The sequence below is a fragment of the Saccopteryx bilineata genome, chromosome 1 (genome assembly GCF_036850765.1).
Source record: "Saccopteryx bilineata isolate mSacBil1 chromosome 1, mSacBil1_pri_phased_curated, whole genome shotgun sequence".
Classification (NCBI taxonomy): domain Eukaryota; kingdom Metazoa; phylum Chordata; class Mammalia; order Chiroptera; family Emballonuridae; genus Saccopteryx; species Saccopteryx bilineata.
The window spans coordinates 259,366,842-259,379,439 of record NC_089490.1 but is presented as its reverse complement, the minus strand read 5'-3'; the positions used below and the strand labels follow the sequence as shown (position 1 = coordinate 259,379,439).

At 39.0% G+C, this 12,598-nt stretch overlaps 1 protein-coding gene across 1 annotated transcript in view; it reads left to right on the top strand.

Moving 5' to 3' along the window:
• The window catches only part of LOC136312112 (methylcrotonoyl-CoA carboxylase beta chain, mitochondrial-like), a 93,174-nt gene that overhangs the window by 23,004 nt on the left and 57,572 nt on the right, over positions 1 to 12,598 (top strand). The window contains exons 5-6 of the mRNA XM_066241586.1: positions 1,611 to 1,738; positions 3,362 to 3,474. Coding sequence (XP_066097683.1) covers positions 1,611 to 1,738; positions 3,362 to 3,474 — 241 coding nt within the window. The remainder of the gene's footprint in view (positions 1 to 1,610; positions 1,739 to 3,361; positions 3,475 to 12,598) is intronic.

The window sequence follows — 12,598 nt, the reverse complement described above, 5'->3', positions numbered from 1 at the left end:
AATTGCTCTCAAGGTGACTTTCTGTGCACCTCCAGGCCTGTTCAGCATGCCTAGCACTCTGTGGGACGACTCTTCCCAGGCTTTCTGCATTTTGTAACCTGTTTTTGCTGGGAAGAAGATGCCCTAGTCACTGCCTGCAGTACAGGAGGTCTTAGCATCTGCCAAGTCCCTCTTTTTAGCGTATATCCCTGAGTATGAAAGCTCTGCCAATCAGAAGTTGCCCCCACCCCTTTAGCAAGAGGCACTAAAAAATATCACGCCTCTTGTCTTAGATCGCTGAACTGAGAGAGATCTTGTCAATTAGAGCCATGTAGGTCAGTTGGGAGGTGAGCAGACTGTGGGTTAAGCTAATTTCAGCGATTGGATCCCAGATCTGCTCCAGAAAGGACTGCAAGCTGCCCACACGCCCCTCCCCTGACGCTTGATTGTTAGCTTGAATGGCTGGTTGAGGCACCCCGCCCACCTAGAGAAACTGGGGCGTAGGGAAGTTCGCTTTGGCGCATTCCCCACGCTCCGCTGGCAGCTGCTGCTTGTGGCATGCGGGCATTTGCTTGCGTGGGCTGATTCACCACAGGCACACTCTTTCCTTGGCTTGAACCAGCGTCTGTGCCACAGCCTAGCCTCCTCCACACCCTTAGCCCCCCTGACACTCAGTTCCAAGTGAAAACAGCCTTTGCTCAGGTTAGTGAGGAAGGCAGAGTGTTCCTTTGTCCGACTTATTTCCTTTAGGGTTGATTATATATTTAGTCAATTTTTCGCTCAATCCTATCTTCGCCTTCAGTGTGTGGAACTCCAGGATGCTCCAAGGATAGATTTTTCTGTCTCTGGTTGATGAACTTGTTGAAATTTTGGGGAGATTTGTCGGTCGCACTCCTCACGGTGCCATTTCTCGGATGTCACTGTATCAGGTTTCAAGTGGAACCTCTGATCTCCGGATTTCCTGGCGGTGCTAAGCAGTTTCCTTAACCTGACATCTTTGTTCACCACCTTGGTCTCTGTGTGTTCCTTGTGGGCCGAGGTACCCAACACACTGGTTTTGGTGAGAATGGGTTCCGTTGGTGACTCATTATAGCATACGCTTTTAATATGCTGTTTTAAAGATTGCATCTGATGTTTCTTTAAGCAAGGTGAGTATGGCAGTAATGTTGAAGAACATTTGAAAACATGAAAAGTACATAATTTTGATGGGTCAGTTTCTATTTTTGCAAATTACCTTACTAAAAGGAAACTTGTAGTTAATTATGAGGGATTTCCTCACCCTTGAGATTTGGATGGGGGGGGTCAGGGAGTAGCAGCATTATTATTATCTTGTTAGGACCCTTTCATTTTAAATAACAATTATGAAATGTGGCGTAGGTTGTTAGTTTTTCACTACTAATGTAGGACTGATAACTCTTGTTAAAAGCGACCATTTTCTGTTATAGAAATGAATATGTGACCTGTGATTCAATCTTTCTTTTATATCATAAGATTGTCTAGTAGTATCTGTCATTGGTCATCTGTACTAGAAGTTGAAGGTGACATTGGAGTGTCTTAGAATGCGATGTAATTGGCTTTAACTATGAAGAAATCTCTCATCTTCTCTTTCCAATGAAATTTCTGCCTTTCAGAGTAGAATGCATGATTTTTGCCAATGATGCTACTATCAAAGGAGGTGTCTACTACCCAGTGACTGTGAAAAAACATTTACGGGCACAAGAAATCGCACTGCAAAACCGGCTCCCTTGCATCTACCTGGGCAAGTCACAGACTTATGAAACAACCTGGTAAAATACATGACGGCTTAGAAGGTTGTATAGCCTTCTAATATAAATACTCATTATATTATCAATGAGTATTTAAAAAACTATTAGTTTCTTCCGTAATTACAAAAGAAATGCATGGTCTTGGCTGGGAACTTGGGGAGAAAAAGTAGAAAAGAATTACCCATAATAAACTCACTGAGGAATAATCTCTGACAGTATTTTGGTTTGTGCCAGTTCTTTCTCTACCTGTGTGTGCTTCTTTTTTTCTATATATTTTATTTTTCTGTTAAACATAATGGTTTCAAACAATGAAGAAATAATAGCTAATAATTTTAGATCTCTTATGTCAAGTACTATGTTAAGTGCTTGAGTATGTATATAATTTGAGCAGATAAAACTTGAAGAAGAAATTTTATTTATTAAAAATGTTTTAGTAACTGTTACTAAACAGTTATATTGCTTTTAGGTGTACAAATAGTGATTAGACAATTATGTACTTACAAAATGTTCACCCTACTAACTCTAATATGTTAATTTAATTTTAAATGAAAGTAAATTTATGTTTAAAATTAAAATATATTTAAAAATAAAATACAATTAAATATAAGGATATTTGAAAAAGAACATAAATGTAAGACAGTATAATATTGCCACTTTCAGGATACTTGTTTACTTCAGTAAAATGCCAAGAGATACTATTCACTTCTGTCAATGTACAGGTACTGATGTAGAGATGTTTTCTTTTCAATTTTTGTTTTTCCCTGACAACATCAATTTGCCTGGTTGACTACTTTGTATATCTAGAATACAGCAAATGAGGTCCTTCTGCTTGCAGGTGCTATGCTACACACTAGAGGGTGCAGTGAAGAGTTTTATGGTGTCCTTGTCTTCAGTCCACTTGTAATGATAGGAGACAAGATATAATGTATCAAACAACAATAAAAGACTTATGGTTGGAGGCAAGGATAATAGGTATGATACTAATAACTTTTATAGTATGACTGTGTGCATAGTATGTGCTGAACGAAGTATATCACACACATATTTCATGTCATGCCAATAAGAATTCTGTGGGATAGCTACTGTTGTTATCTTCATTTTAAGGTGAGGGAACCGCAGCATAGAATGGCTAGGAAACACTCCTGTGACCAAAAGCTATGAAGTAACCAAACTCTGTTTTGAACTCAGCACACATTCTTATGCACCACTCTAACCTGCAGAAAAAACATACCAGAGGCTATATGTGCTAAATTGTCACTAAATTCTGTAGGTGGTTTTTATTGATTAAAAAGAGGAAAAGAGACTTTTTTAGCTGAATGGGTTAAGCATTTACAATATTTCTGGAGCTTTAATAGGCTGGTTCTCAGAGGAGAGAATACCCTACACATTTCAAGTTGCCTTTTGTATAGGGGTAGGAGAGCCTAATGGATTTGAGGGAACAGTGAACCCTTTAGGCTGCGTTGGATTGGAGGAAGATGCTGTAGAACAATTAGAAAGATGGCAAGTTTTTGTGAATGTGGTTAAGAAATGATGCTGTCATTGATAAATTCTTCCTGAGTGTAGCGTATTTTGTTCATAGAGATGTCCTTATTGTTTTTCATTTCCCTTCTCTTCAGTTGATTCAGGAGGGGGAAACATAACTCGACAAGCAGAAGCATTTGCAGATCGAGATCACTTTGGCCGCATATTCTATCATCAAGCGATTATGTCTTCTCAAAATATTGCACAGGTAATTTCTCATGAGTGAGATAATATTGCTTTTTGTTATAAATGATTTTGTAATGTAGGCACTCTGAGATGACTTAACACTAGTGAATTCAGTGTTGAGGCTTTTTTCACAGAAAATATATTAAGGTTACTTTCAATCAGATTCTTTAATTATGGGAATACCCTTCTACTGATTCACCAAAGAAAAAGAGTTTTAAAAAGACTGGGCACTGAATAATTGTTCTTTAGAACTGTGCTCTGGAGAAACTGGAGCATATATATGAGGAGACATGTATAAGACAGTTCGTTGTAGCATTGTTTGTTACAGCAAAAGTTAAAGAGCAACCTAAATGATTATTAATGGGAGATTAATAATACAATTTTGAGCTGTTAAAGTGAGTGAAGTATAATTGTATGCATCAACATAAGTGTCAAATATTTAAGTAAAAAAAGTAGAATAAATATACAGCCAATTGCTGTGTGTGATCCATGATGAGCTTGGAAGAACCCTTCTTTTCTTTTCCTCGTTGTGGTTTTCATGTTGCTGGTTTTCTAAGTGTGAGACTTATCCTTGTCTTCTAAGGTGGATGCTTTTCTTCCTTTTTTTTTTTTTTCCACAGGGACAAAGAGAGAGTCAGAGAGAGGGATAGGCAGGGACAGACAGACAGGAATGGAGAGAGATAAGAAGCATCAATCATCAGTTTCTCGTTGCGATACCTTAGTTGTTCATTGATTGCTTTCTCATATGTGCCTTGACCGTGGGCCTTCAGCAGACAGAGTGACCCCTTGCTCGAGCCAGCGACCTCGGGTCCAAGCTGGTGAGCTTTTTGCTCAAGCTGGTGACCTCGAGGTCTTGAACCTGGGTCCTCCGCATCCCAGTCCGATGCTCTATCCACTGCGCCAACCTGACAGGGCCAAGGCAGTATTTGCTTTCTGCATTTACTTTGAATTGAAAAAGAAGTAAGATGAGAGATTTAAAAATACATTTTTAATGGCTTTTTTATCAAGCAACTGACATGTTTTTTCCCCTTGAAGTTATATTACATTTATCACCCTGCATCTTTGAAGTGAATAGTCTGCAGTTTTTCAGTGGAAAGATGGAGGTCGTTAGGATCTCACACAGCTTTTCAGAATTAGGTATGAAACCTCTTGATTTCCTCTCAGAGACCCTTTCCATCGGACAGATTGCTGACCTATGATTTGTAATTTGTTTTGGATACAGTAAGAACCATCCTCTGCTCAGACAAGACCTGGGGGGTAATGAAATTCTGTGTATAGTTGTTTTTCTTTAAGATTGTTACCTCAGTTTTATAGCATCTCTCTTTCTTGCTTTTTACTCAAAAGTTTAGCTTGTGCCTTCTGTGCTGGTGATGACTGGTACCATACTGTCAGCTACACATCATTCTTAGCCTTTCTTGCTGCTGTCTTTCTTACTGTTGGTTCAGGTCTTGGATTTACCTTGAACTTCCTCACCCTGCAAGAGAGACTCTTGGTTTGTCCGTGTCACAGAGCAGACCCATCTCAGGTGAATGGGTGGACGTAGCCTCTCTGTGCAGTCCTTGGGAGTGCTCCATTGTACCGAGGGTCGCTGTGATGTCTCTCCTGCACTGAGCCTCCCACGCAACACTGAGTGTGGTCAGAAGAGTTTATGGCCAAGCATGTTATGTCCTTTTAATGTCCTTTTAGTTTAGAAAGCGGCGGCATTTCCTTTCTGGGGTTCCAGATCCTTTGTCCAGCGTAGCCCAGTGTCAGATCTTGTTGTACCACACACCAGTGCTTTGGGACTTGCAAAGTCCTCGGTGCGGTTTTTTTTTTTTTTTTTTCTGAAGCTGGAAACCAGAAGAGACAGTCAGACAGACTCCCGCATGCGCCCGACCAGGATCCACCCGGCACACCCACCAGGGGCGATGCTCTGCCCACCAGGGGGTGATGCTCTGCCCCTCCGGGGCGTTGCTCTGCTGCAACCAGAGCCACTCTAGTGCCTGGGGCAGAGGCCAAGGAGCCATCCCCAGCGCCCGGGCCATCTTTGCTCCACTGGAGCCTTGGCTGCGGGAGGGGAAGAGAGAGACAGAGAGGAAGGGGGGGGGGTGGAGTAGCAAATGGGCGCTTCTCCTATGTGCCCTGGCTGGGAATCGAACCCGGGTCCCCCACACGCCAGGCCGACGCTCTACCACTGAGCCAACTGGCCAGGGCCCTCGGTGCGGTTTTGAGAAGCAGCAGCAGATAGAGGCAGGGCTGTTCTTGGTGCACATTCACTCTATTTTGTGACTGAGGGAATGGCTCAGAATTAAATGATGAGAAGAGGAAATTGTGCGACAATGGTGACCTACCTGTGTTTCTTTGTTTAATTTTTATTTCTTTCTAAAACATATTTATTTATTGATAGCTTGAGAGAGAAAGGAAGGGAAAGAGAGAGACAGGAACATCGATATGTTCCTGTGTGTGCCCTGACCAGGCTTCAGGATGATGCTTAACCAACTGAGCTATCTGTCCAGGACAGTAACTTTTATTTCTGTTAATTGGAATTGGCTTTAGTGATATTAACTTTTGTTCCTGTTGGATATGTGTGACTGGAATGGCCTTTGTTATTGATGAAAATTTGAGAATTTTGATTCTTGTATACTTAGAAACTCTAGGTCTTGCTTTAAAAATATTTTTTTTTAAATAATTTTATTTTTTTAATGGGGTGACATCAATAAATCAGGATACATATATTCAAAGATAACAAGACCAGGGTATCTTGTCGTTCAATTATGATGCATACCCGTCACCCAAAGTCAGATTGTCCTCTGTCACCTTCTATCTTGTTTTCTTTGTGCTCCTCCCCCTCCCCCTTTCCCTCTCCCATTCCCCCCTCCCCCCCGTAACCACCACACTCTTATCAATGTCTCTTAGTTTCACTTTTATGTCCCACCTACGTATGGAATAATGCAGTTCCTGGTTTTTTCTGATTTACTTATTTCGCTTTGTATCATGTTATCAAGATCCCACCATTTTGTATTAAATGATCCGATGTCATCATTTCTTATGGCTGAGTAGTATTCCATAGTGTATGTGTGCCACATCTTCTTTATCCAGTCATCTATTGACGGGCTTTTTGGTTGTTTCCATGTCCTGGCCACTGTGAACAATGCTGCAATAAACATGGGGCTGCATGTGTCTTTACATATCAATGTTTCTGAGTTTTTGGGGTATATACCCAGTAGAGGGATTGCTGGGTCATAAGGTAGTTCTATTTTCAGTTTTTTGAGGAACCACCATACTTTTTTCCATAATGGTTGTACTACTTTACATTCCCACCAACAGTGTATGAGGGTTCCTTTTTCTCCACAGCCTCTCCAACATTTGCTATTACCTGTCTTGCTAATAATAGCTAATCGAACAGGTGTGAGGTGGTATCTCATTGCTGTTTTGATTTGCATTTCTCTAATAGCTAAAGAAGATGAGCATCTTTTCATATATCTGTTGGCCATTTGTATTTCTTCCTGGGAGAAGTGTCTGTTCATATCCTCTTCCCATTTTTTTATGGGATTGTTTGTTTGTTTGTTGTTGAGTTTTATGAGTTCTTTGTATATTTTGGATATTAGGCCCTTATCTGAGCTGTTGTTTGAAAATATCATTTCCCATTTAGTTGGCTTTCTGTTTATTTTGTTATCAGTTTCTCTTGCTGAGCAAAAACTTCTTAGTCTGATGTAGTCCCATTCATTAATTTTTGCCTTCACTTCTCTTGCCATTGGAGTCAAATTCATAAAATGCTCTTTAAAACCCAGGTCCATGAGTTGAGTACCTATGTCTTCTTCTATGTACTTAATTGTTTCAGGTCTTATGTTTAGATCTTTGATCCATTTTGAGTTAATTTTAGTACAGGGGGACAAACTGTAGTCCAGTTTCATTCTTTTGCATGTGGCTTTCCAGTTTTCCCAGCACCATTTATTGAAGAGGCTTTCTTTTCTCCATTGTGTGTTGTTGGCCCCTTTATCAAAAATTATTTGACTATATATATGTGGTTTTATTTCTGGACTTTCTATTCTGTTCCATTGGTCTGAGTGTCTATTTTTCTGCCAATACCATGCTGTTTTGATTGTCGTGGCCCTATAATATAGTTTGAAGTCAGGTATTGTAATGTCCCCAGCTTCATTCTTTTTCTTTAGGATTGCTTTGGCTATTCGGGGTTTTTTATAGTTCCATATAAATCTGATGATTTTTTGCTCTATTTCTTTAAAAAACGTCATTGGAAGTTTGATGGGAATTGCATTGAATTTGTATATTGCTTTGGGTAATATGGCCATCTTGATTATATTTATTCTTCCTAGCCAAGAACAAGGTATATTCTTCCATCTCATTATATCTTTTTCAATTTCCCTTAACAATGGTTTATAGTTTTCATTATATAAGTCCTTTACATTCTTTGTTATGTTTATTCCTAAGTATTTTATTTTTTTTGTTGCAATCGTGAAGGGGATTATTCTTTTGAGTTCCTTCTCAGTTGTTTCATTGTTGGCATATAGAAAGGCTATTGACTTCTGAATGTTAATTTTGTATCCTGCGACCTTACTGTATTGGCTTATTGTTTCTAGTAGTCTTTTTGTGGATTCTTTGGGGTTTTCGATGTATAGGATCATATCATCTGCAAAAAGTGATACCTTTACTTCTTCTTTTCCGATATGGATGCCTTTTATTTCTTTGTCTTGTCCGATTGCTGTGGCGAGAACCTCTAGTACCACATTAAATAAGAGTGGAGAGAGTGGACAACCCTGTCTTGTTCCTGATTTAAGGGGGAAAGCCTTCAGTTTAGTGCCATTTAATATGATGTTAGCTGATGGTTTATCATATATGGCCTTTATCATGTTGAGATATTTTCCTTCTATACCCATTTTGTTGAGAGTCTTAAACATAAAATTGTGTTGTATTTTATCGAAAGCCTTTTCTGCGTCTATTGATAAGATCATGTGGTTTTTGTTCTTTGTTTTGTTGATATGGTGTATTACATTAACCGTTTTACGTATGTTGAACCATCCTTCAGATTCTGGGATGAATCCCACTTGATCATGATGTATTATTTTTTTAATATGTTGTTGTATTCGATTTGCTAGTATTTTGTTTAGTATTTTAGCATCTGTATTCATTAGAGATATTGGTCTGTAGTTTTCTTTTTTTGTGCCATCCTTGCCTGGTTTTGGTATGAGGGTTATGTTGGCCTCATAAAATGTGTTTGGAAGTATTGCTTCTTCTTGAATTTTTTGGAAGACTTTGAGTAGAATAGGAACCAAGTCTTCTTTGAATGTTTGATAAAATTCGCTGGTATAGCCGTCAGGGCCTGGACTTTTATTTTTGGGGAGGTTTTTAATGGTTTCTTCTATTTCTTCTCTACTGATAGGTCTGTTTAGGCTTTCTGCTTCTTCTTGACTCAGTCTAGGCAGGTTGTATTGTTCTAGGAATTTATCCATTTCTTCTAGGTTGTTGAATTTAGTGGCATAAAGTTTTTCATAGTATTCTACAATAATTCTTTGTATATCTACGGTGTCCGTGGTGATTTCTCCTCTTTCATTTTGGATTTTGTTTATATGAGTTCTTTCTCTTTTTTCCTTGGTAAGTCTTGCCAAGGGTTTGTCAATTTTATTGATCTTTTCAAAGAACCAGCTCCTTGTTCTATTAATTTTTTCTATAGTTTTTCTGTTCTCTAATTCATTTATTTCTGCTCTGATTTTTATTATCTCCTTTCTTCAGCTGCTTTTGGGTTGTCTTTGTTCTTCTTTTTCTAGTTCCTTAAGGTGGGAAGTTAAGTGGTTCACTTGGGCTCTCTCTTGTTTGTTCATATATGCCTGAAGTGATATGAACTTCCCTCTTATCACTGCTTTTGCTGCATCCCATAGATTCTGATATGTCGTATTGTCATTTTCATTAGTCTGTATAAATCTTTTGATCTCTGCACTTATTTCTTCTTTGACCCATTCATTTTTTAAAAGTATGTTGTTTAGTTTCCACATTTTTGTGGGATTTTTTTCCTCTTTTTTGCAGTTGAATTCTAGTTTCAAGGCTTTATGATCAGAAAATATGCTTGGTACAACTTCAATTTTTCTGAATTTGCTGATGTTGTTTTTGTGGCCCAACATATGGTCAATTCTTGAGAATGATCCATGTACACTGGAGAAAAATGTATACTCAGTCACTTTGGGATGAAATGTCCTGTAGATGTCTATCATATCCAGGTGCTCTAGTGTTTTGTTTAAGGCCACTATGTCTTTGTTGATTCTCTGTTTGGATGACCGATCTAGAGCCGTCAGCGGTGTATTGAGGTCTCCAAGTATGATTGTATTTTTGTCAGTTTTTGTTTTAAGGTCAATAAGTAGCTGTCTTATATATTTTGGTGCTCCTTGGTTTGGTGCATATATATTAAGAATTGTTATGTCTTCTTGATTCAGTGTCCCCTTAGCCATTATGAAATGGCCATTTTTATCTCTGAGTACTTTTCCTGTCTTGTAGTCAGCATTATCCGATATGACTATTGCTACACCTGCTTTTTTTTGGATGTTATTTGCTTGGAGTATTGTTTTCCAGCCTTTCACTTTGAATTTGTTTTTATCCTTGTTACTTAGATGAGTTTCCTGTAGGCAGCATATAGTTGGATTTTCTTTTTTAATCCATTCTGCTACTCTGTGCCTTTTTATTGGTGAGTTTAATCCGTTTACATTTAGTGTAATTATTGATACTTGTGAGTTTCCTATTGCCATTTTATATCTTGCTTTCTGTTAGTTTTGTGTCTTGTTTGATCCTTCTCTTTCGTTTTTCTATCTTTTGTTTTTATTTGGTTGTATTCCATACATCTTTCCTCTGTTGCTATCTTTTTTATCTCATGTGCTTCTGTGGTGGTTTTTTCAATGGTGGTTACCTTTGAGTAATGAAAAAGGTCCCTACCCTGTTCATTGTAGCAAACTATTTTGTGAGTACTTTTGCACTCCATCGTCCTTTGCTACTGTTAATCTCCATCTTCTCCCCCTCTTTCTTTTTGTTGTTGTCACAGTTTAAATTTGGTTTTATTGTGTTCTTCTTGGAGCTTTTACTTGTGGCTCTGTTTTTTTTTTGTTCTTTGTATCTGATTGGAGAACCCCCTTTAGTAATTCCTGGAGTGGGGGTTTTCTGATGATAAATTCCCTCATCTTTTCTGTATCTGTGAATGTTTTTATAAAAATATTTTTATAACGGCTTTCTTAAGATATAATTTATATACCATACAGTTTACCAATTTTATATGTACCGTTCAATGTTTTTTAGAATATTTACACTGTTGAACATTGTTGTCTCCCCAAAAGGAAATGCCATATTCGTTAGTAGTTATTCTCCATTTCTATCCAGTCTCCTCAGCCCCTGGCAACCACTAATCCACTCCGTGTGACTATGGATTGGCCTATTCTGGACATTTTATACAAGTGGAGAAAACCATAGGATAAGTGGTATTTTGTGACTGGTTTCTCCTAGCATAATGGCTTCAGGGTTTATCCACGTCTTTCTCATGACTTATGACTGTGCTAAGTCTTCAGATGTGAGCTAGTTGCAGTGTCTTAAGGTGGACAGTTTGGCTCCCTGTACTAGTTATGTATCGCTGCAGGACAAGTGTATGGCCAGTAGCCGCTGCCTTTAAGGCCATTCAGGTGCAGGTTCCCATTAGATTCTGACCGACGATAGGTAAACAGTGGAGCCAAAAACTGGTAGGCCATTCCTTTATTCTAGCCTCACAACTGGTGGGTGTGTGAAAACACACAAAGGGCACCAAAACTCACTCACACATTCTCTGGTTCCACAACCAGGAGAATCTTTTCTGTTTTTTTCTAGAATCAAAGGCCCCCACTAGTCTGAGTCACCTCTGGTTCTCCATCTGCCAACATGGCTTTCTACTCTGCACAAACTGGCTTCTCTCTCCTTCCCTTTCATCTTGACTTTTTCTTCTCCAGCACTTCCTCTCTGTTCTCACTCTGCAAAAAATGGCCTCCTTCTTCTCCCTTCTTCTCTTCTTAAAACTTTTTGGTGCCAAAACCCCTTCTCCAGCACACACTAGCATAATAAAGTCCCTTCCAAGCAGAAAGGCAATTAGCAGTTTTACCTTGGCAGCGGCCATTTTTAACAATAAAAGTGAGCAAACCCAAATAACACAAATTTTACAAACTTATTTGCTCAACAATTTATTACATCAGCATTAATTATCTGCAATTTCTGTGGGTCAGGAATCTGAGCACAGTCCTCTGGATCCTCTAGCTCTGGCTCTCTCCTGTGGCTGCTGTCATCTCAGGGCTTGAGTGGGAAGGTTCTGACCCAGTAGTGGGATTCAGCCGGTTCACACCGGGTTGGCAGAACGGATACCTAATTTTTTGTTGAGTTCAGCAAACCAGTTGCTAAAATGGCACTTGTAATCAGAGTTCTCTCTAAAGGGAGCTTGGCAGCTTCGCAATGTGCAAATCACAAATTTACATTCCGTACTTTTTTTTTAACGTTCATTTGCACAACAGCATATTCTAAATACCTGGACTAATATTCATTCCGTCCATAGGTGAAAAAAATTGCAAGTGAGGATGCCAATCAAGAAGCAATATGGGCCTGACCAGGAGGTGGCACAGTGGATAAAGCATTGGACTGGGATGCAGAGGACTGAAGTTTGAAACCCTGAGGTTGCCGGCTGAAGCATAGGCTCATCAGCTTGAGTGCGTGGTCGCTAGCTTGAGCGTGGGATCATAGACATGACCCTATGGTCGCTGGCTTGAGCCCAAAGGTTACTGGCTTGAAACTCAAGGTTGCTGGCTAAGGGGTCACTTGCTGTGCTGTAGCCCCTTGGTCAAGGGACATATGAGAAAGCAATCAATGAACAACTGAGGTGCCACAACATAGAATTGATGCGTCTCCTCTCTTTCCCATCTTGCCTATTTCTCTCTGTCCCACTCTGTGTTTCTCGCTTAAAAAGAAAAAAGGCAGCAATATGGATATAAATAACAGTTTTATTGTTTTTTGTCAGGTATTATTTAATATTTTTTCACTAATATTTTAAAACTCTTTTTTATAATCTAGTTTTGTGTATCTCTTTTATTCTTATTTAAGTATTAAATGCAGGAAATAATTACTTTTCGATATATTGTTTTTTTATACTTAAAATGGTCATT